The following is a 22,489-nucleotide window of genomic DNA, read 5'->3' as shown; positions in this document are numbered from 1 at the left end:
TCCAAATAAGTCATGATGGCTCAGTAAACAAACCTTAAGGAGAGGCGAGATAAGTGGTCCATTTAACGTATTCCACTTTTGGAATATTTGTGATGTCATTTTTTCAAGTTCCCAACAGCACTTGTACTTGAAAGTTATAACATCACAAATATTGATTTGCTGTAATTAAAAAAACTAACTGTCCAGCCTACTGGACCAACAGAACAGACAGTTATAAACACAAAGGATTAACTTAAGTGCATAATACCATTCCGCCAACTCATAGCCAGTCAGTCACCGTTCAGGCCACTCACACATCAGTCCTGCTAACATTTTACTCAGCTGTGATGAAATAAACAGAAATTACTTATTTTCTTATCATTATATTGATCAGGAAGGTCATGCAATTTAATGCAGTTGAAATTATTAACAGTAGTTGATCATTTCTGATGAAGGAACATTTTGTACTGAAAAGGACCACAAACAATTGAGGGAGGGGGAGGGAAGGCAGGGAGAAACCTTGTTGTTATGATTAGATGTGATATATTAATTTTCTTCAAAGACAATCATTTCAGAAAAAACACGATTCATATCTGCGGCAACAAATGAAATTTACATTTATTATTAGACAGCTCTCTGTATGAACTTTCATTCTCTGTACATGTGGAGGAAGTGATAATTTAGTCCCTAGATGGCAATTTACTCAAAAAATTCATTGTTTTGTTATTGAATGTTAAATTTTGTTGAATAAATATCTACTGCATAGCGGCAATGTATACTTCCAGAAATTTAAGGATTATGTTTGTCATATCATTACTAAACTACATAGACTCATTTCAACAAAGAAATAAAACTGACAACAAGCTGTGTGAATGCACAATTCTCATTAGTATGTATGTCGTTGGTGTTTTGGTACTGTGCTAATGTGTGTAATCCATGTGTTATGACCTAATGTTATGGAAATGTTAAAAGTCCAGTGGATAAATATATTATTGTAAGAAATATTCATAATAATTTAAAATAATCTGGGAACACTTTTTGTGATATGCATGAAAACACACAAAAAGTAGTCTGTATACAAATGAATTCATGACCTTTGTTTACATTAAATGCACACTTCATTTTTTAATATCATATTATGGGAAAGCAGAATTTAATATCACCTACCCAGAGCAACTACGGAAATTTACTGTATATGCAATTACTCACACACAAAATAATTATATTAAGAAACATGTACAAGAAGCTGATGAAACTAGGATCAGTAACCAAATTCCCTATTGACAGAAAATGCGATTGTACAAGAACACCATGGTAACAGCAAACGGGGTTGTGTCAACTAAACAAATATCTGAACTTTTGTAGTGTATATCATAAACAAGAGGGAGAAAGATGGTAAAGGAAATAAATACACCCAAATGACATAATTACACAGTATACGAGCAATCTGCATATTTTTCACCTCCAATGTAAACAAATTTGCCTCTGCATCCTGGAAGTGATGCAGCTAAGTCTGTATAAGCTACTCTGTTACATGAAGAAAACAAACAGTAGCAGCTGCCCATTGTGTGCAACACTGAATACACCCACCATGAACAATGAATGTTGTAAATAAGTAACTTCAAATCTAGATGGGAAAGTGTGTAAACACAACATCATTACATTACTGTTTCAAGATCACTGGTAACGAACCAATTGGTATTTTATTACTCAGTTTCAGAGAAACATGAATGGTACACTGGATGAATATACAGTTAAAGGCAGAAAATCAGCACAACTGATACCAGTATGTAATTTATGTTAACATTTTTCATACTGACAGTTTCTGACCGTAGGGAAATAAATACCACTGTGCAAATTCTTCAAAATTTCACTCTTATAATTTGTATTAGGGAACTGAAGCTGCCCTCTCTTCTCATCACTACTGTCTTCAAGAGAATGAACTCAAATAATGCTGACACCACACTGTAAACTGAATAACATTATTTATAACAGAACTCTCAATAGCTAACAGGAAGACGTGATATTTAAGTAAATAGATAAGTAACATCTTATGTGTTTTATGATTTCTGAAATCAAAACAAAACCTTCTAACAAAACAAACAAAACAATGTCAACAACAATGTTTTGAATCCATTAAAACAGTTTAACTTCCAGCAGAAAAGTTACTGTCAGCTTAAAAAGTCTAAATGTTTGGAATATTACTTTTACTATAAGATGGAACATAAATATTCACTTGGAAACAGTAAAAGTAGGGAAATTTTTTACACACTGCTGCATGCTTGGTGAAAGGGCAGATAAACAAAACAAATGATTTAAAAAATAAAAAAGTTGTTCAAACACAAGCAAAGAATTAAAAGAACTTACAGTTATCACTGGAGGTATGGGAGTTGCTGACTGCTGAGGGTGTGGGCTGTACGATGCTGCTGGCCGACTAGGAGACCATGAAGAGGCTGGTGTTGCTGGCTGATTGTATGGCACGTTGACAGCTCCGTGTTCATTTGATTTTGACATTCGATAATCGCCAAAACTGTTCTGATACCGATGCACTGGGTTAGACGACTGCAGCAGCTGATTTAAAGTAGGTGTTGGTCCAGTAGGCTGAGATATGCCTTGTCCTGACTGGTACCTCTGTTGATGCTGCTGTTGTTGCTGGTAACTGCCACTGTGTCCAGTCATTATGGGTCCAACACTTGCAGGTCTTGACGGATGCATTAGTCCAGTCTGCATTAGCTTGGAACCTTGATAACTTTGCCTTATTTGAGTGTTAAACTGACTAAATGGGTTTTGTTGTAAACTACTAGTATCACTACTGTTTTGCACCGTATTACTTGCACCATGCTGATCAGGGTGGTAATTACCTCTTGCACTAAAACCTAAACCAAAACTCTGCAAATTCTGGCTGTTGTTGTCTGAACCTTTGCCATACGTCGGATCACTAATCACACACTGTTCTGCACTCGATGCGAAAGACTTACTGTCAGTATTAACTTTGTTATTATCTACAGACGATACGCCTGAATTTTGTTCACCATTACCAGAACTGTTGTGAATATGAGGTCCTGTACCTGACTCCTGTCGATATTGACTCATCTCAACGGTGAGACTGTTTTGACCGGATGCTTTTGTTTTCGTACTCACTAAGCTATCAGTTCCAGTTATTCCGCGTCCACCATTCTTCTCTGTACCATTTTGTAGCACACTGTTACTTAAATCTGGAGGTTGATCATTTTGCACTTGCTCACGTTTTACTTCATTTTGTTGGCTTCCAGCTTGCGTTGCAGCCATGTTAGGCAAAACCTTCCTTGCTGCCAACACCCCGCCACTGCAAACACATACAGCTACCGCTTACGTTATCCCGAAACTGGTTGAAAGCCAATCCAAACTGAACCAAAGTCGTTCCATTCCTACGTTAGGCAGTGTAGCTTCAAGAATTGTTTACGTTTCACTGCAAATAGCCGTATATAAATCAGAACGCGTATATCGTTCACCATTATTTCGCATATCCACTGCAATAGCGCGAAAGGAGGTTATGAGAAAAACGTGTATATATCCCTCCGCAACAATAACAACAAAAATTACAGGACGTTTTCGTTGCTGTGCAAGGATTAAAATATTATCATGTTCCTATTTGATAGTAAATGATTACTCTGAAACCTTCTGTGAGTCTTTTAATGTTATCGGTTCTAATATGATGGTAGTATATGTGGGGACTACTTTTTGAAATTACAACGAGCACACGCGAGCTTGAAGTCAGTTTGTTGTATACTTCGATTGGCAATAGCTTCCAGCAAAATAATTGTGTTTGTTTGAGCATCGTTAAAATGCTAAACTTACAACTGAAGTTCTCCTGCTTTAAAATGTTATCACAATCGAGAAATCAGTTCAGTTCCAAACGAATTTCCGTGTGAATTGCATGCAACATGAATATCAAAAAATGTTTACATATGATGTGTCGTGATTATATTCGATAGATAAAAAATTAATAACTATTCCAAAGTTATCGTTTCGGTGTAAGTAATACTAAATAAGAAGGAAGATCACGCCCTCATCTAATGTACGTATTTCATAAATTCTGAACTAATGTTATGTAAACATTTCTTTTCTTGGAGCTTGGTAGTTTATCTGCAGTATCGTAATCCAGTGTAAATACCCGCAAAGAAAGTGGGGGTGGCAGAAAAACATGAGTAAGCCTATCTCAGCTCGAACATGTTAAGAGCCAATGTTAATTCTTCGCCTCCTAGTTGTATGTGCCAGATTAAATAACAATGTCGTTATTTACACAAAAATTACAGCACGTAAAGCTTTGCTTCTGGTAGCTACCGAGTACGTCGCAATGAGATTACTCCCAAATTACTGAACTAATAATGAGCATGAATAGTTTGAGATCTTTCTTGCTTCTAAAGAACATAAATTTTGTTTTTATGCCCAACAGGCTGTTCCATTCTACAATGGGAAATATTACAAACGGCGATGCTGGAATCTTTTCAACTCGAGTTGTAAATACAAGAAAAAAGAAGAACCATATACATTCCCATAAAAGATATTCATCGGATTGGGCCAATGTCAAGGGTATTGAGATTAACTTCATAACTAGCTCATCTAGCTACGCACAAATGGGAACTGGTTGTTAACGCTAGACGCTAGCAGCGATATTTTCGAGTAATTAAGGCAGAGATATAAAACGAAGTCGAATGGAAGAAAGAACTACAAGAATTTTGGTAGATTGTTGCACTTCCCTGTGCGAAGTCTGCAATATCTAAGGAATAAGAAAATACTTCCAAACGAAATTAGGAATATATAATATATATTAAATTGCCACTCACTTGTTCTTGGTTCTGAAACACTATGATTTGTAACGTGGTACATAACTGCGACCTCCCACTATGTTGTAGAACGAATCAGTATTTACAATGTCGTAGGTCTGCAGCCTCTCAGTGAGAAATATGGCAACACTTTGATTATTTACATTATTGTCTTCAACTACTCTTTTTACATGCGTACAGAGATTTATGCATAACTATGTAAAATCTTGCGCCCTCTGAATCTCATCCATCTCAAAAACGAGAATTCTCCGACCTGCCCCTAAACAACCAAGAACTCTCCAATGCAAGCTCCGTTACGTTTCTTGGTACATGCCTTAAGGAAAATCTTAAATGAAATATTCATGTCAGTCATATCCCAAACAAGCTGTCAACTGTGTGCTATATTCTAAGGGCACTCAGCAAATCATTCACCAAATTTGTCCTTACACAAGTATATTATTCTTACTTTCACTCTATACCACAGTATGGTATCATATTCTGGGGGAACTCACCCTGCAGCAGAGATAGCTTTAAAATGCAAAAAAAAGGCAATGAGTGTAATATGCAATCTGAGATGTAATGACTCATGTAGAAACTTGACATTATGACACTGCCATCTGTTTACATTTATAGTTTTATATCATTTGTTAAAACCTGCCTGTCAAGCGAAGACAGCCGATTAATATTAAATGAACAGATTCACAGCTATGACAGAACACAGCAGTCTGACCTACACAGGATTCAGTCCAGAAAAACTTGTTTCCAAAAAAAGTGTCCTACATGTTGGGATACAAATGTATAGTAACTTACCAACTGAAATTTAAAAAAATGAAATACCGAGAGTTTTCACATACATATTTTTTTTAAACTTTAGGAGCAACACTTTTACGCAGTATATGACTTTTTTAAAAAAGTTAATAAATGTTAAGAAATTTCTTACTAACTGATCACTTAAGCCTGATTATAGTGCATGTTTCCTTCAAGTATGAACAAGTGAACGTACAATATGATGCCTATTATCTTCTTGTAATGATGAACAAACTTTCATGAAACAATTAAAACTGTAACAATAAAATTGTACAACTTATTTATAAAAATTACTTGCTAAATATTATATGTGCGAATTGCGCAATATTATGATTATTTAGATCAATAAAATTCAATACAATACAAATTCCTGTATAGAGTAGATGGAGTTGTCAGGCAGATCTATTGTCAGTTTATGTTTGAAATTAATTTTACCATCAATTTAGATTCTGTACATCACGGCGTAACTGGTCAAAGATTTTGATGGCTGAATACCTCACTGTCTTGCTGTGACAGGCTAAGGCTGCGTGACAGTGTAAATAATTTCTCGATCTAGAATTATATTCATGAATGTTACTATTGTTTTCAAACTGTGATTGTTACCAAAAGACTTTACAAGGGAATAAATGTACTTTGGAGCTGTTGTCAGTCAACCAACAGTTTACAGGGCTATCTACAGGAGGTTCTATCTCACAATATGATGCCATATGACATTACTGAATTAAGATAGCAAAAGGAAGACAGTTTCTTGAAGATTTCATCCAAACAATCTAATATAATTTGTAACGCAAAATGTACAAAACTTAAGTGTTTAAGATTTGTTATATGAGACTTTCATTTCGGATTCTCATCAGTGCTCGCGAATTTTGAATATTCTGTTTCATTTATTGATTTATCCTCATGCATTATTTGTAATGCAAAAAAAGCCCAGGTTTTAACATCCTGTCACCATCGAGGAGCATGGAGAAGGAGTACAAGTATGAATTGGGGAAGGAAATCGGGCATGCCCTTTCACAGGAACCAATTCAGCTTTGGGCTTAAGCTACTTGCAGAAACCACAAAAACCTTATTACAGATGGTTTTATGGGTATTTGAAATGCCTTCCTCCGTAATACGAGTCCAGTGCCTTAGCATTCTAATGTAGTAGTCAGCCCTTTTGCAGTGAAGAATTCCATATATCTAAGTTTAGTGACAGTCCATTTTTCAGGGAATCTGCAACTGAGTTTCTAGAAAATGTTATTTACATTTTCAAGTGATAAATTTTATCCATTATGCTTTATTCTAATACTTACATCATCAGCAAAGAGAAAATATCTGCTTTGTAGATGTATTATGGTAGTGGTGATCCATATGCAATACTTGCAGTGACTTCTCACCTTTCCAAATACGCTGTTTTGTTGTCTAAACTCGTTGATTTTCATAATATAACACTCTGCATTCTTTGAAGCAGATACATAAAATCAAAACCAGCTACCTTACCAGTAACATCTCTGATTTCGTAATATTTGAGCTTCTATAGGAGAGAACTGCTTCATACTTTTGAAAATTTGTGCAAAACCAAGTTGGTAATATTTGTGTCGTTTAAATTTTGTATAATTTGATTCATAAATTGAAAAATAGGATATTCTGCAGATACCCTTTTTAAATTCAAAACTAAGACTGACTATCTTATTTTGAGAGATATGTGTTATGGTTCTTGCCTATATATTTTTCTTGGGAATCTTCAAGAAGGAGGTAAAAAGTGAGGCTGGTTAGCAACTGTTATTGTCTGTTTCACTACCATTTTTGTAAAGGTGCCTGACATTATTATATTTCAATCTGTCTGGAAATATACATGTAAAACTGTATATGTTGTATATATGTGAAGAACAAGATTGTAGTAGTCTGCTTGTGATATTCTCATTTTTTGATCTATTATCCATTTGAATTCAACTTTATTATCTGAATTATTGACTTCAGACATTATATAGTGGTTTTTAAATTTTTTGTCACTTTCCTTAGGACACCATGCAGTGTTCTTGTAATATGTTCAGTCGTGCTTCCAAGTCCTCCTAACTATTTCATATAAAATTATTTTCTTACACAAAACTATTTTTTAGTTTTGTAAGAGAATTTTTTGTTTTTCTTAGGAAAACAACTGTTAGAAAGCGATAAAAATTCATGTACCAGTACTCTAAATTTTGAAATAATATGTGTCACATCACACACACACTCACCCAGTCACCTTCCCATAAGGTGAAGCTGAAAATGCATATTGCCTATTCATTAATTATTCTTAGCTTTCTTCCGTGATAAACCTTAAAATTTTGTCATCTGTTCATTAATCACTCTTAATTGTTGTGCATGTGTATAGTTCATTGTATGGCTGTTGGCGAATCAAAATCAGAGACCATCCACTACTGGATAAATATTTATATCATTGATTAAGTATTTACCTAAAAATATGTTGTCTGTTAATGAACTGCTTTCCTGTGTACTTCTTGCGCGAAAATTAACATCAGAACTCAGATAATAAGTGTTACATAACATTCAAAAGTCGCTTCTTTGGTCCAAATGTTTCGGAAAATTAATATTAAAATCTTCATGGACTATCTTTTTTATTATTTTGTCTGTAAGATGGCATAATAAAGATGCATGTTTTGGTAAGAATAATTGGAAACTTCCCAGAGGGGACTATATACTGCAGTGATTATAAATGTCTTTTCCAGTAGATGCAGATAATGCAAGCAGAGGTACTGTCACAACAGAATGTGTTTATGTGTGAAAGAGAGGGTTTGGTGGTGATTGACCATTGAATGGCTCACGCACCATGTCATAGAGGCTGGCCATGGTATGGGCTGGGCTTTTGTGTATGTGTGTGTGTGTGTGTGTGTGTGTGTGTGTGTGTGTGTGTGTGTGTGTGTGTGTGTGTGTGTGTTTTGTGTGTGTGTTGGTTGCTGCACTGGAGTAGGAACTGTCTGCTAACATGTGTTGGCCCAATTTCCACACTGAATACTTTTCCTCAGACTCGGTATTGCATTTCTTTCAAAGTTGGAAATATACAGATGTGACATCAGGTAAGCCATTGAGTGCACAATCGTATCAAACTGTTGTTTGCGTTTAAGATCACACAAAGCAAATGGTTAACTACACAATGAAGGATGAAACGTCATATGAAATAGGGAAGCACCACAGTTCTGCCAGTGTGCAGATATTACTTGTAATCAGAATGAGATTTTCACTCTGCAGCGGAGTGTGCACTGATATGAAACTTCCTGGCAGATTAAAACTGTGGCTAAGCCATGTCTCTGCAATAACCTTTCTTTCAGGAGTGCTATTTCTGCAAGGTTCGCGGGAAAGCTTCTGTAAAGTTTGAAAGGTAGGAGACGGGGTACTGGCAGAAGTTAAAGCTGTGGGGACGGGGTGTGAGTCGTGCTTGGGTATCTCAGTTGGTAGAGTACTTGCCCGCAAAAGGCAAACGTCCCGAGCTCGAGTCTCGGTCCATCACACAGTTTTAATCAGCCAGGAAGTTTCATTATTTGTAGTAATCATATATAAAAAGATACAGAATCGAGAAGTTTTCTTGTAAGTGCCAGTCATCAAAACTATAATAATTTCTTTACTAATTAATGTACAGTGAAGATTGGAAAATCAGTTTGTAAATTCTGGCAAGGTGCTGGGACTGATGCATTTACACGATTTATAGTATAGTTAATTCACAAGTTAAACACTTTTAATTGGACTTTAACTGAAAATTGATATAAAATGTACTGCAAAATAAATACACACCCACCAAGACTGTATGTATTGGTAGAGGTGATAACACACAATCTAAAATCATTAGTGCTCTAGATTTATAATTTTTATTGTATGTTTCTTTTGTTCATTTATAATTTTGCTAGTTTCGTCCATAACTAATGAACTGTTAAAGATATGTAAATTTTGAGATGTGCAATGAAAAGAGCAGCAAAAATTCCTTAAGGAAGTGGTGCCAAATTATTAGCTGTAATAAAATTTAATAACACAAAGTGAAAGATCTCTATTTGAGCATTGCAACAAGGTTTACAATTATTAAACTTTAATTATGTACAACTTAATATAATATTTCATTTTAGGTTAGAATTTCAATGTGCAGTTAATGGCACAGTCAAATCATCTATAAGTACTCTGTATCAAAAGATGAAATCATGTAAGTGAGGCTGGTGAAACTGCAAACCTCACTATGTAACAGTGTGCGATTTGTGCTTTTACCAGTGGGGGGGATGTCTTAGGGGGTTAGTACAATTATATATGTTACTAGCTTTGACCGTGGCGCTACCCATGGTTAAACAGTTATTTATAAATAGATGTTAATGCCGAAACTCACTATTCACGCGTATGCACTATCAGAAAAGCCATCCCTTGTTATATCTTTAAAAGTACATTATAGGTGAAGCTTATTTACAAAATCATCTACATACAGGTATACGAGAGGAATTCAAAAAGTAAAGGCACATTTGCGAAAAGCTGTACTTATTCTGATGATAGAAAACTGAAACGTGCGTTATTTTTCTACCTAACATCCCTAAATACGTTCATCGGTTGCATCTGTAACCAATTTTGCACTGCAGCAATGACGTCTTCATCACTTTCAAATCTTGTTCCCTGTAGTGCTTCCGTTAAGGGTCCAAACATTCAATCGCTTGGAGCCAGGTCTGGACTGCATGGTGGATGTTCCAGCAACTCGAATCTCAACTCCTTTATTGCGTCGGTTGTCCGTTTGGCAGAATGTGGGCGAGCGTTATCTTGCTGCAGGATGACACCTCTTCACAGTTTTCCACGACGTTTGGATCTGATTGCAGGTTTTAGTTTCGTACGCAACACATCACATCCACCATACAATACATACCTGGCTTAGAAAGCCTCGTTTACGCTGGGGCGATGTCTTGCAACATTATGGCATGCTACGGAAATGAGGTGTGCATCGTCTTGTCATTTAGTTCTAGATGTTTTGAAATGCTTACCTACTACATAACACTTCTTCAAAATTAATAAGCGAACATATTAATAGTAAGACTGTATTAAAAACTTTCAGTGTTCGGCTCCACAAATTTAAATTATATGTAAAGTTTTACTCCAGTACATGGGAAATAAACATCCCAGGTTGGGATGCATAAACTAAAACCAGAGGAAGGGATGGTCTGATGCAGAGGGGGGAATCCCCCCATTCCCCCCTGCAAATCTCACACTGTTATGTAACAGATACAGAAATTTCGTGAAGTGGATGGACCATGGCTGATAAGAGCGAGGGTCATAATGTTGTGGACAGAGTCCAATATAACCTCACGGAACAGGTCCCATGCTGGTTGGAGAGTGTTATGTGTTAGCTAGTTGAAGCAACATCTAGATCAGGCTAAGTGATCATTCCAGGTGTGCGTGACCATCTGAAATTGTATAGTTTGCCTTTTGGACTCTGTTTCTGAAGAATGAAGTTAGACTTCCTGTGAGGGTCTCTGATGACCTTTACCACTTAGAATTTAGTGTTGTTTTTTGGTTTGACTCTAATTAGGTATGAGTTTGTCTGTGATTTATTCTCCTTTAATGATTAGCGGTGAACATAGTTAATGTTTCCTAGCAGTTTTAGCGAGATTATTTGCCATTACATTGGTTGCTCAAGTCGCTTTTACCCACTTATTGATATAGCTGGTTTCATCATTCTTTAAGCTTATGTGAACATTTTGAAGACAACGAAGTTTTATTAGTGAAAATTGAAACATTATAGTTACAGGTCGTCATTTCAGGAAATTTTCCCCTGGATAATGCATAGTGATTAATTGTCTTACTGGGCAATAGCATCAGTAGCAATTTTATTTCGTTATTTCAATTACTAATGCTCACAGGATGGGGAAGCTCAATTTATCACCCCAGGGAAGTGAGAATGATAACCGTCATATTTAATTTAAAGCTCAACAATTTTTCTCCATAACCTCGCAATGATCATCCTTAAGAAAATCACAGTCATTGCTGAATGTGTGGACAAGAATAAATAACAACACAGAATTACCAATTCATTCAGAAATTTCATTATCAGAACTCCAACGACTGCAGTCTAGAAAATGATCATGGCGCACTGCAGTCAGCTTGCAGGACAGTAACTTCAGCTTGCAGGAAGCTAGGAACCATTAATGACAGGAGCATCTTCCATAAAGCATCACCAACTAATCAAACCTCCCTGAGAGCGACCAGCAGTTTTTCATCCACCCTGAGGACACTGGTGCATACTGAATCAGATCAGAACTGACTAGGGTAAATGTGGAACATTGCTGCACCAATGAGGATGGAAGTCCTCCCCTGAATGTGACTGTGGTGAATAGCAACAAACAGTACATAACATTTGAATTTTTTCTTCAGAGCACTGAAAGGAACAATGGAAGACCCCAAATTGTCTGCAGAAGCTTTTGATTAGATTTCCAACCTGGAAATAAAGCTATGAACCAATTACGAAATTCAGAGTGTGTATATCTGTATAGAAATGTACATATTTGTTGTACATAGTTATCTATATTTTCTGTCATCATACGATAAATGCAATAAATAAATTAGCGGAAATGGAAAATGTTATACAAGCAACCAGCAGACGACCAGACTATATCAAAATGCCTGTGGGATGTGTCGATTAAAATGTTATATTTATGCTAGACTGTTTTCAGTACAGAAGAAAGACTTCCTGCAGACAAGGAATGGTATAAGTACATGATGACTGTTGGCTGTGTCTAACGTTACTGGAACTTTTCAACTGGAGACTACTACACAACATGCCCAGAGAACCTGCACATGCAGCTTATCGACCTCTTTCAGACTTTGAGGAAGGTCGAATCATTCACATGAGATAATCATGCCAACAGATCGCACACAGCTGTCCATTGTCCAGTGAGTGCAGAACGAGTGGTAACGAGATGGACTCAGTACAACATTCTACACCTACAGCTACATCAACAAATGATGGGTGTGCTGTAGTTCTCATCCTCATGAACCCCCAGAAGTGACAAATGGGAGGTTATAGTCTATTACTAGAGTCATCGTTTAAAGATGGTTCTTGAAAATTTGTAAGTAGGCTTTCTCGAAATGGTTTAGGTCTGTCTCCAAGGGTCTGCTAGTTCAATTTCTTCAACATCTCTGTGATAGTCTCCCATATATCAGACAAACATGTAACCATTTGTGGTGCCCTTTTCTGTTTACATTCAGTATCCTCTGGTAGTCCTATTTGGTACTGGTTCTACACACTAGGGCAGTATAATAGGATGGATCAAATGAGTGATTTGTATGTAGTCTTCTTTGTAAACCGCTTGCATTTCTCCTGTATTCAACCAGCAAACTGAAGTTTACCATCTGCTTTACCCAAAAATGAGCCTATTTGGTCACCCCATTTCATATTTGTACAAAGTGCTACATCCAGGTAACTGTATAAGTTAACTGATTCCAACCGTGACTCATTGTTATTATGGTATAGGAAACTATATTTTTGCGTTTTGTAAAGTGCACAATTTTACATTTCTGAATGTTTAAAGTGCATTGCCAGTCTTCACAGCACTTTGAAATCTTATCAAAATCTGATTGAATATTCATGCAGGTTCTTTTAGACAGTACTTCATTATTGATAACTGCACCAACTGCAAAAAGTCTTAGGTTACTATTCTATTAATGTTGTCCACAATGTGATTAATAAACAGCATAGGTCTCAACAAACTATCCTGGGGCACAATACTGTGGCAAGAAGAATAACATGGGTCATTCCAAAAAAACTACATCATGAGGATATCACTGGACTGTTCGACTACCTCTGACTAACAGACAAATGACAACAGCTGAAATCTAGGCAGAGGTTGCAAGCGGTGTGTCAACACGAACCGTCAGAGCAGACTACTGCAAGCTGGGTTGGAACCTGGAGTTGCATCATGTTAATTTGGTCTCTGAGTGACATTCTGTGGTGTTCAGCAATGAGTCTTAGTTCTGTTTGTAGTGGTCAGTTCGACGCCCAAGTCTCGGTAAATGACCTGATGAAAGGTCACGGGAAGCAGCAGCACTTGGGGCACATAACTCTCCAACTTCTGAATTCATGTTGTGGGGAACTATTGTAGATGACAACAGGACATATTTGTTGATTATTGGATGGAGACTGAATGCTCATCAGTATGTGCACCCTACTGTCATGCCCTTCATGACCAGGATACCAAAATCCATAGTCCAGCAATATAATCTACGACCAAACACTTTATTTTTATTTTGCACCACAAATGCTTTAAGGAATGTGCTGTTCATTGGCCAGCCTGCGTAGTTCTCAGATATGTAATCCATAGAGCCTGTCTGGGACGCCATGAGAAGATGTTTACTTTCACACAACCTCCACCGGGCTGTCTCCATGAACTTACACGGCATTTCAGTCCACGGAGATTACTGGGTGGAGGTTTGTGAGAAAGTAAACATGCATGACAAGAAATTTCGCAATATAACATTCAGAATCTGTATGCTTCTATATTATGACCAATACAAGAGTATTCGTTCCTATGGAGGCCACACCTCATACTGATGCTGACAATGGATATCAGTTCGAAAGAGAATAAAACTTCAATTATTAAATACCCACTATGGGACACACATCTCCACAAAGTTTGCTAAATATCGGATTGCTGCTTTATGGTGTAACACATTCCAGTTATGCCTATGTATAAACTATGCCGGTGGGATGAAGATATGAAACTTGCTCTTCTAGAATGGGAATCTCATCATAACCATTCCACCAGTTCACTCTGTGTCAATGCTGCGTCAGGGTAGCATATCATCTTCATACTCTGGGTTTGAGCGTCTCCTTCATTTTATTTCCATACCTATCCCCAACAACATACAGCACTGCATTGCAATCACTCACAATGCCATCGACATCGTATGACACAACATCTGAAACACCACCAAAAAGACTCGAAAAGGCAATTTGAAACCAATATCGCTAAGTACATACAGCTAGCAATATATTTAAAAAATAACGTTTTCAAAGCGATCAATTATTTAGATTTCTTGAAGTGCACTACCCTCTTGCTTAAAGAAGTCTCGAATTTCATTATCTCTGCACCTGAAACAGTAGTACGATAATTACCCCTAGAAGAACCACTGTAAGAATAAATGGCAGTCGTCTGAGTTGTCATCACCTGTTGATTATCCAAGGTTTCTTAAGAGGGGATGTAACGGAAATTGTAAACATATATTTAAGAAATCGTTAAGCCATATTTATTAATGTACAAATCGAAAGTTTTGCATCTGTCACAAAAGAGTTGCGTTTTAACGGAGAAATGTAATAAGAATCAGGAAATGCAGTATTAATATTTTGACAGAAATTTGAATTTTTAATTTTTTATTGTCTTTTTTATAAAAAGCCACAAATCAAATTCTAATCATGCAATTACTCTGAAAATTTTATTATAGTGTCCTGAGATGGTTATAAGACCACTCAACTACGGTTATTAATTTGTGGGTCAAACTGTATCATTAACAGAGTTTTTAATTTTGTACATCCAAAATTAAGTTTTTTTCTATACAAAATCATCTCAATATCAAAATGTAATTGCAGGATCTCATATTTTTAATTCCAAGGAGACAGCAACACGTTGCAAACAGTTCCTGAAAATTTCATTGCATTAGCATATATACGTTTTGAGAAAAGGCTTCTAGTAACGTAAAAAATGTAAAACAGAGAAAATGAGGTGCAAAGATTTTCTTCTCATACTTCTAAATCTAATAAGCTTACCTCAATTTTAAAATCATCCATACTGATACTCCTCATCCTCCAAATTTTTCTTCTCTCCTCTTTGAATATGCCTGGCCTGTATTTGCAGGTAAGACACTGGTCTGTTGGCTTTCTTGACCCAGCTCTCGTCGATGGTGTAAAGTGATTGTGTTGTAAACACACCAGAATCTATACCAACTCTCTTCAGCACTTCAATTCTGCCATTATTTCCGTTATTGTAACATGAAACTGCATCATAGACACCTATTTTGAGTAATTCAAGTCCACAGAATGTCCTTTATGATCATCTAATCCAAATTAAATTATTGAGGCTTTCAGTTGCATTTTGTGTCTTTCTGTGAAGACACTTCATCAATAAATCAAGGTTTGCAAGAAACCTGGGTGTGGGCTTAATTTCTTTCATAAAAGGTTCTGGTAATGAGTGTTTATGTGAATACGTCTCATTTCAGTTGGTGAACTTACATCAACCGTCTTTCAGAAACAGATTGTGCATTGATGTTTGATCGGTGGATAGTTTGTGGAAAAAAAAATACCCATACAGCACGCCTCATTACCTCTAAATTATATGTGTTTTTCCTAATAGCTCTCCTATAAAATAACTGAAGAGAATCAATTTCTTTCAGAATAAGCTTGCCTTTTCCTCCTAGTGGTTTTCCATCCTCAAGTACTTCACCTTTTTCCTGTCTCAGCAAGCGACAAAACATACCAACAAGTCCCTTTTGGATGTGGCCAACACATTCCACCTTTTTCTATTGTTGTATTGCACAGATTTTTATCTGTTACAGCTTTGAAAGAAGAGGAGTCCCCATCACCAAGGTATTTAGTGTATCTAACACCATACTGGTCCTCAGAGCTGGAAAACATTCTCACAACTGCAGCAGCCTCCATGTCCCCACTTGAGCCACTATAATTTTTAGAGCATGCTACTGCATGTTTTTCTTGCCACAGTTTCTCACTGTCTTCATCGTTGGACATTTTCCTTGTTGCACCCTGCTAGCAGTATTTAGACATAATTTCTACATCTAGAGCTTTACCTGACTCAATACCAGTAACAGATGCAACTCCATACAGAGATGTGTGACCCCTTTTAATACATGTCCCATTTACAGAAAAACACAGTTCAGTAACATTGGTAGGAGATTCACTGTCATGAATATCTACCCCAGGATCTATTTCTTTTTTGTTTATTTCCACAAATTCCTCCACTGCTTTCTTCATATAAACTTTGTCAGTATCGCTTACAGCATCAGACATTTCTTTATTTATTTTTTCAAACCTTGTATAAGCTGGAGGCATGTTCAGAAAACCACATAATAAATTACCTCCTTCCCTGCCCTGTCAAAGACATCTCAGAGCATATGCTAACCTAAAATTGATTCTATAGGTACAAGTGCCAGTTTTTTTATCGGAGGAAAACGAAAATTCAAAGCCACACGAATTACAACTTAATTTAAAATTGCAACCTATCCCCACTCTTCTTTATTCAACAACAGTCATGCATTCCGTATTTCTACAGCTATCACATGAACATGAAAACTTTATAGCCTGACAGAGAAGCTCTAAATGAATAAGTCTGAACCCAGTAGAATCCATATCAACATTATTCACGCACATGCACAATTCTCCTGTCCAACGTTCTGATGCTGAAGCTGAGAGCTTATGTTCTTCATTTCGAGCAACTTCCTCTTTTTTGTTGGTAAACCGATTTCCATGAAATCTCCGTTTCCTAAACACAGTTTTTCCACCACCAATTATACATAAATCTTGACTTTCACTGAAAGGTTTGTGAATTCAACCTACCACCTACTAATATGTGTTAGTATTGTGAAAACGCAAAGAAACTGCATCCAAGAAAGTTTTTGGGCCAAGATATTGATGTCATCCAGAGATATAGATATCAACCAAAGATATCGAAAAAAATAGCCTTTACACTGACAAAAAATTCCGCTGCAGCAAGCAGTTTCCCTAATATCGGAAAAGGTGGGAATGGCTGCCAGTGCAGAGTGAATCAGTTTAACAATTTAAAGGCATTTCTAAAGCTGCTATCATGATAAAGTTCACACACAACATAGTATCAACTATGCAGATCAAGAAAACAATATTTTTTAAAATTTGTTTTTTTGGACCAAAATCCATTACATCCCCCTTAAGGGCCACAACAAAATCCCTGGCATACTACACCCCTAATCTTGTCTGTGGACTACTGAATCCATCGTGTAAGAGCAACAGCTGTGCAGTGGCAGCAGAAATGATCATTGGAAGTAACACATAAAGAGTCTTGGTGGCGATTCACCAAATGTAAGAAGAGGAGTCTCGCCAACACAAGTGTCTCATACGAGTGACAAGGTTTGCACGGCAGCTTGCCGAGAACCTGAACAACCAGCACCCATCAGTGAGTGTATCTTTCCAACTTGGACCCCAAGTTCCACTTTCGCTGTAAGTACGATTTGTCACTCTGCTTTGCACAGTTCCAGTTTGGCTATATTTGGAAGCTTTAATGCTGGCCAGTGGCTGAAAGTGCTCCTCTTCAGATGCTCTGAGTCTTATATGGAGCAAATTTTCTGGGCTGTTTCTGAGTTGGTGTGCAGAGCTGACAATAGGTAAGAGCAGACTTAAAAAAAACTCCGTCCGAACAGGCCTTGGAAGGCCCACCGTACCGACTGGCCGCCGTGTCATCCTCAGCCCACAGGCGTCACTGAATGTGGATATGGAGGGGCATGTGGTCAGCACACTGCTCTCCCACACGTATGTCAGTTTACGATACCAGAGCTGCTACTTCTCAGTCAAGCAGCTCCTCAGTTTGCCTCACAAGGGCTGTGTGCAGCCCGCTTGCCAACAGCACTCAGCGGACTGGATGGTCACCCATCCAAGTGCTAGCCCAGCCCGACAGTCCTTAACTTTGGTGATCTGACAGGAACTGGTTTTACCACTGCGGCAAGGCCGTTGGCAAGAGCAGACTTTACTAACGAAAAACTAATTTACCACCAGCTAACAAAGGACTCTTTTTCTCTGTTTGCTATTTAGCCTGTAGTCACAGTCTGGGATGGCCTAAGTCACTCTCAGTGTTTGGTATGAAGCTTTTCCCAGTGCAGCCTGGATGAACTAGGATAAAGAGGAATATCATTTTGATCTGAATAAGTTATGGTGCAATCTTAGTGAACATCTGCAGCTGAACAATCTTCAATTTGGATAAAGTTTTCCTCTTCCAACAGCTGCTTTACTTATTCTTTCTTATAAAACAATCATTATTAAGTATGTAGTTTAATTCTTAATTGTACTTTGAAGCATTAGTCGGCAGATCTGACATATAATTTTCGGCAGAAATTGGTATATTCTATGTGGTGCACTTGCAAATGAAGTTGTGTACCGTATCAGACAAAAAATGAAGCATCCAGAAGGAGAGGAGGAAACGAAATGAAACTTCATAGGTTGAGGAGGTATGTGACATTATTTCAATGGTTACAGTAGAGTCAAATTTACAAAGAACATACTGCTTGTTAGTTTGACATTGCATCTCCCTCTGTCCTGAGTGCATCCACTGATTCTTTTAGGTAGAGTGTCTTAAAGCCATTGTACCCTTTCCTGAGGCAAACTGGTCCACAGCTGTTGTAACTGGTCCTTGAGATCCTGAATACTGGAACTGGGATGGAGTTGGTGTCTGAGCTGGTCCCACATATGCCCTATTGCTGACAGATCTGCTGACCTTGCTGGCAGCAAGAGTATCTCAACATCATACAGACTGTTCACAGAGACCTGTGTCATGCATGGATGACCATTGTCCTGTTGAAAGATAGCACCACAATACTGTTTCATTAGGGGTAACTAGTAGTACAGTAGTAGGAATTTGAGGACAAAGGCCCTACTGTTCTTCTTAAGCAAACAAACCAACTAATTTATGACTCTGATGTAAACATTCGATTTGATTATGCTCTTAAGTTATGTTAATGCAATTATGATCCTAATGTAAATGAAATGGGTACATATGCGCTTAGTTATGTTTATGCAAGTATAATTTATGATCAGATGCTTTTAACCTTCTCTTAAATATCATAATTTAATGCACTTAGTCATGTTTATGCAAGTGTAATTTATGACTAGATGCTTTTAACCTACTCTTAAATATCGTAATTTATGAGCCAAAATAGCTTCCTCAGGATCCATTCAATCCTCTGGGCCAGCTGATGTGGAAGTTACTCCATTGGTTGGATTTGACCCCCACCACCTGTGCCATGACCACTCTTGGGATTATTGTAGTCATTATTGTCAGATGGTCTCATCACTCATGTTCTGTACATCAGCTGATCACCATAAAGAATTAGCATCAGAGATCAGCCACAGCCTCCAGCCAGAATAAAAAGATTGCTCTTTATTATTGTAATGCACTATGTGTGTTTTCAGTTATTATTATTTCTCCTGCAGTGCAACAGAGCCCCGATGATGCAGTAGGGCAGCAACTGTTTACACCTGCAAAGCAGCAGCAGCAGCACACTGACAGTATATCAGAGCAGGATACCCAAGAACTCTTCTTTCTGGACTTCTAGTTCCCACTATCATTATCATCCACACTATTTGTTGGGTGGTTACTGTGACATACCTTGCCCATTAAAGTGATGTAATTCTCTGTAATGCATATCTGAATGTAGGTGAGATTAAACATATGGTTATAGGCATGCCCTCTAATGATGAATTCAGCATAGTGGTAATGTTTGAAAATCACAAATGTAGGGTCACTAAAGCAGTGCTTTCATACTATGAATGGTACATATTACGTCAGAATTCTGCAAAGATAACTGCAATGTGCACACTCATTCAACTTCAGTGTTACTAGGCTGTCATACAAAATGTACTGGGAACTAATTAAGAACAATTGAAATATACAACTTTCGGAAACTTGATGTGTTCCAGCTCTGCCACTGTGTGTACTGTGAATGATCATGTTGGGTGGTGGGAGTATGTGTACGGATTTTTCGGAATAGTATGGTAAGTGCTTACAAAATTCTCCCATCAGAACACTTCAGAGGAAATTTTCACTACTAATTTCCATGTGTTGTGCCTCTGCTGCATCGGGAACTTCAATACCTTATGTTGCTGTGGAAATACATGCATATTTGTATTTATCTGTATACCCTACATTTTTAGTTAAAATGGAAAAAGAAAATAAATCTATGTTTATCTTTCTGAACTGTGTTTCATTTCAACTACAATATTGTATAGACCAACCGCAGTAGGTAAAGATGCACAATTGTTGCAGCTAAGTCAGTAAGAGAATTGAGTCATAAACAGAGGCCCAAACAAAATAGAGTTGTTCCAGTAGTATCATACCCCAAACTGAATAAACTAATATAAGGGTGCATTTTTGTTTTAAGAAATAAAAAACAATGATGGAGAGAGGCACACTAGGGTAGCCCTCACTATTGCACAAAGCCACTGTGCCATGGTGACTAGTGGTTAAAGCATCTGCCTAGTGTGCAGGAGACCCAGGTTTTAATGCTAGCTTTGGTACAAATTTTCATTTGTCTCTTCTGTCAGCATACACACATCACAAAAACATTATGATTCATTTCAGAAAAAAATATTTTATTTGTTCCTTTCACAACCCTCACAGTACAGTTTAATAGGATGAAGTCCATCAACTTGATAGTCTCCATACAACTGAAATTGTTTATTACAGTAGTCATATATAGGAAATAATGCATCACTATGTAACACTGGAGTTAGCTTGTGAAATCTGTGTGAAATGTTATACAAAAAGGCATGAGCTGCTTATGATAGAAATAGCTATCAGATGTGTCCAGACTATACCACGTTTGCATTAGTTTTTTATAAATTTCAAGTAGAAACTTGCATAGATTTTTGGATGTAATAAACATCAACACTCTTCTTCTCATTGAACTCATAGTCTTTCAGTTGCAACATCATGACATATTTGCGAATAATTTGTTCAAGAATATTTAAGATATCTTGGCTTAGTATATTTCTTGAAAACACCAGTGTACTGCAGTCATCATTTTCCTTATGCAGTGACTTAATGGATGAGTTCAAAGTACTGAACGATGCTTCATTGTTCAGGACTAGCAATATACATTCATTACCATCATGTAAATTAACAAACAATATTATCACTCTGCATTTAATGCACTTACCTTTGTGAGTTGTAAACTTAATCACTTTTTTCAAAGAGTATTTACACGAGCAAAAGCAATGAACTGACACTAGAGCTCAGTGAGCGCTTCTTTTATACCTGAAAGCAAACATGATACACATTGACTTTTTCATATTTTAAATCTGCATACACTGCTGTTAATATTATAGAGCAACATCAGCTAAAAAGCATTCTCCCTGTTGCATAATAACTCTCAAAGGGTGACTGAAACATGTAGCCCAACATCTCTCTTCCTCCCCCACCATAATGCAGCCTACAAGTAGTGATGATGATGATAGTAAAGTGTGGTCAAAAATACATGTGTAACTAACATCCTTTTTTGTTTCATGCAGTTGAGGCAAAGCCATTGTGGCCACCTGACAAAAAATAGTGCTATTTAATTCAATGTTAAGTTTAAACAGCAGTTATAGAAAATCCGTCAGTATGGGAATGACATTAGATAACGAGTTCCTACCCAATGGTGCTTTGGAAAATCCCTGATATAGTGATCCAAAAAGTCATATTATCCCTAGATGAGTGGATCTGTCTATGTGATACATCAGTGCAAATTGCTGCCATGTTCCACACAAGATTTCCAGCTCCCTCAGTGATCCTAGATGATCATAAAATTTCCACATGAGAATTCCCACGAATGGTTAAACTTCTTAATGGGAGAGAGCGCAGTCATCTGCAGGAGCAAACATTTAAAAATTGAAGACATGTCAGTTATGCTATCCAACATGCCCTAGACGAGCAGCTAAGCTAGCAGAAATACGTGTACAGATTCTGTGAGAAAATATGGGTGAGTTAGATGGAGTTAGCATGGCAGTTTCTTCATCCACCAGAAGAAATCATCGCCTAACACAGTGATACATACTGTGCACCAGTATGTGGAAATATGGATGAAGTGGCTATGTGTGGTGTGGGGTCTGAACTATGTTATTGTTTACAGATATACACATATCCAAGTACATCTAAGAACTTACAAATAAAATAAAA

General features: G+C 37.2%; 1 protein-coding gene across 1 annotated transcript in view; it reads right to left on the bottom strand.

The window, feature by feature from the left end:
- The window catches only part of LOC126470823 (nascent polypeptide-associated complex subunit alpha, muscle-specific form-like), a 269,583-nt gene extending 266,102 nt beyond the window's left edge, over nucleotides 1-3,481 (bottom strand). Inside the window, exon 1 of the mRNA XM_050098834.1 lies at nucleotides 2,347-3,481. Within this exon, the coding sequence (XP_049954791.1) occupies nucleotides 2,347-3,267 (921 nt within the window). The 5' untranslated portion in view covers nucleotides 3,268-3,481. The remainder of the gene's footprint in view (nucleotides 1-2,346) is intronic.
- Nucleotides 3,482-22,489: the final 19,008 nt, after the last annotated feature.

The sequence above is a fragment of the Schistocerca serialis genome, chromosome 3 (genome assembly GCF_023864345.2).
Source record: "Schistocerca serialis cubense isolate TAMUIC-IGC-003099 chromosome 3, iqSchSeri2.2, whole genome shotgun sequence".
Classification (NCBI taxonomy): domain Eukaryota; kingdom Metazoa; phylum Arthropoda; class Insecta; order Orthoptera; family Acrididae; genus Schistocerca; species Schistocerca serialis.
The sequence above is the reverse complement of the archived record's forward strand: the minus strand, read 5'-3'. Positions and strand labels throughout refer to the sequence as shown.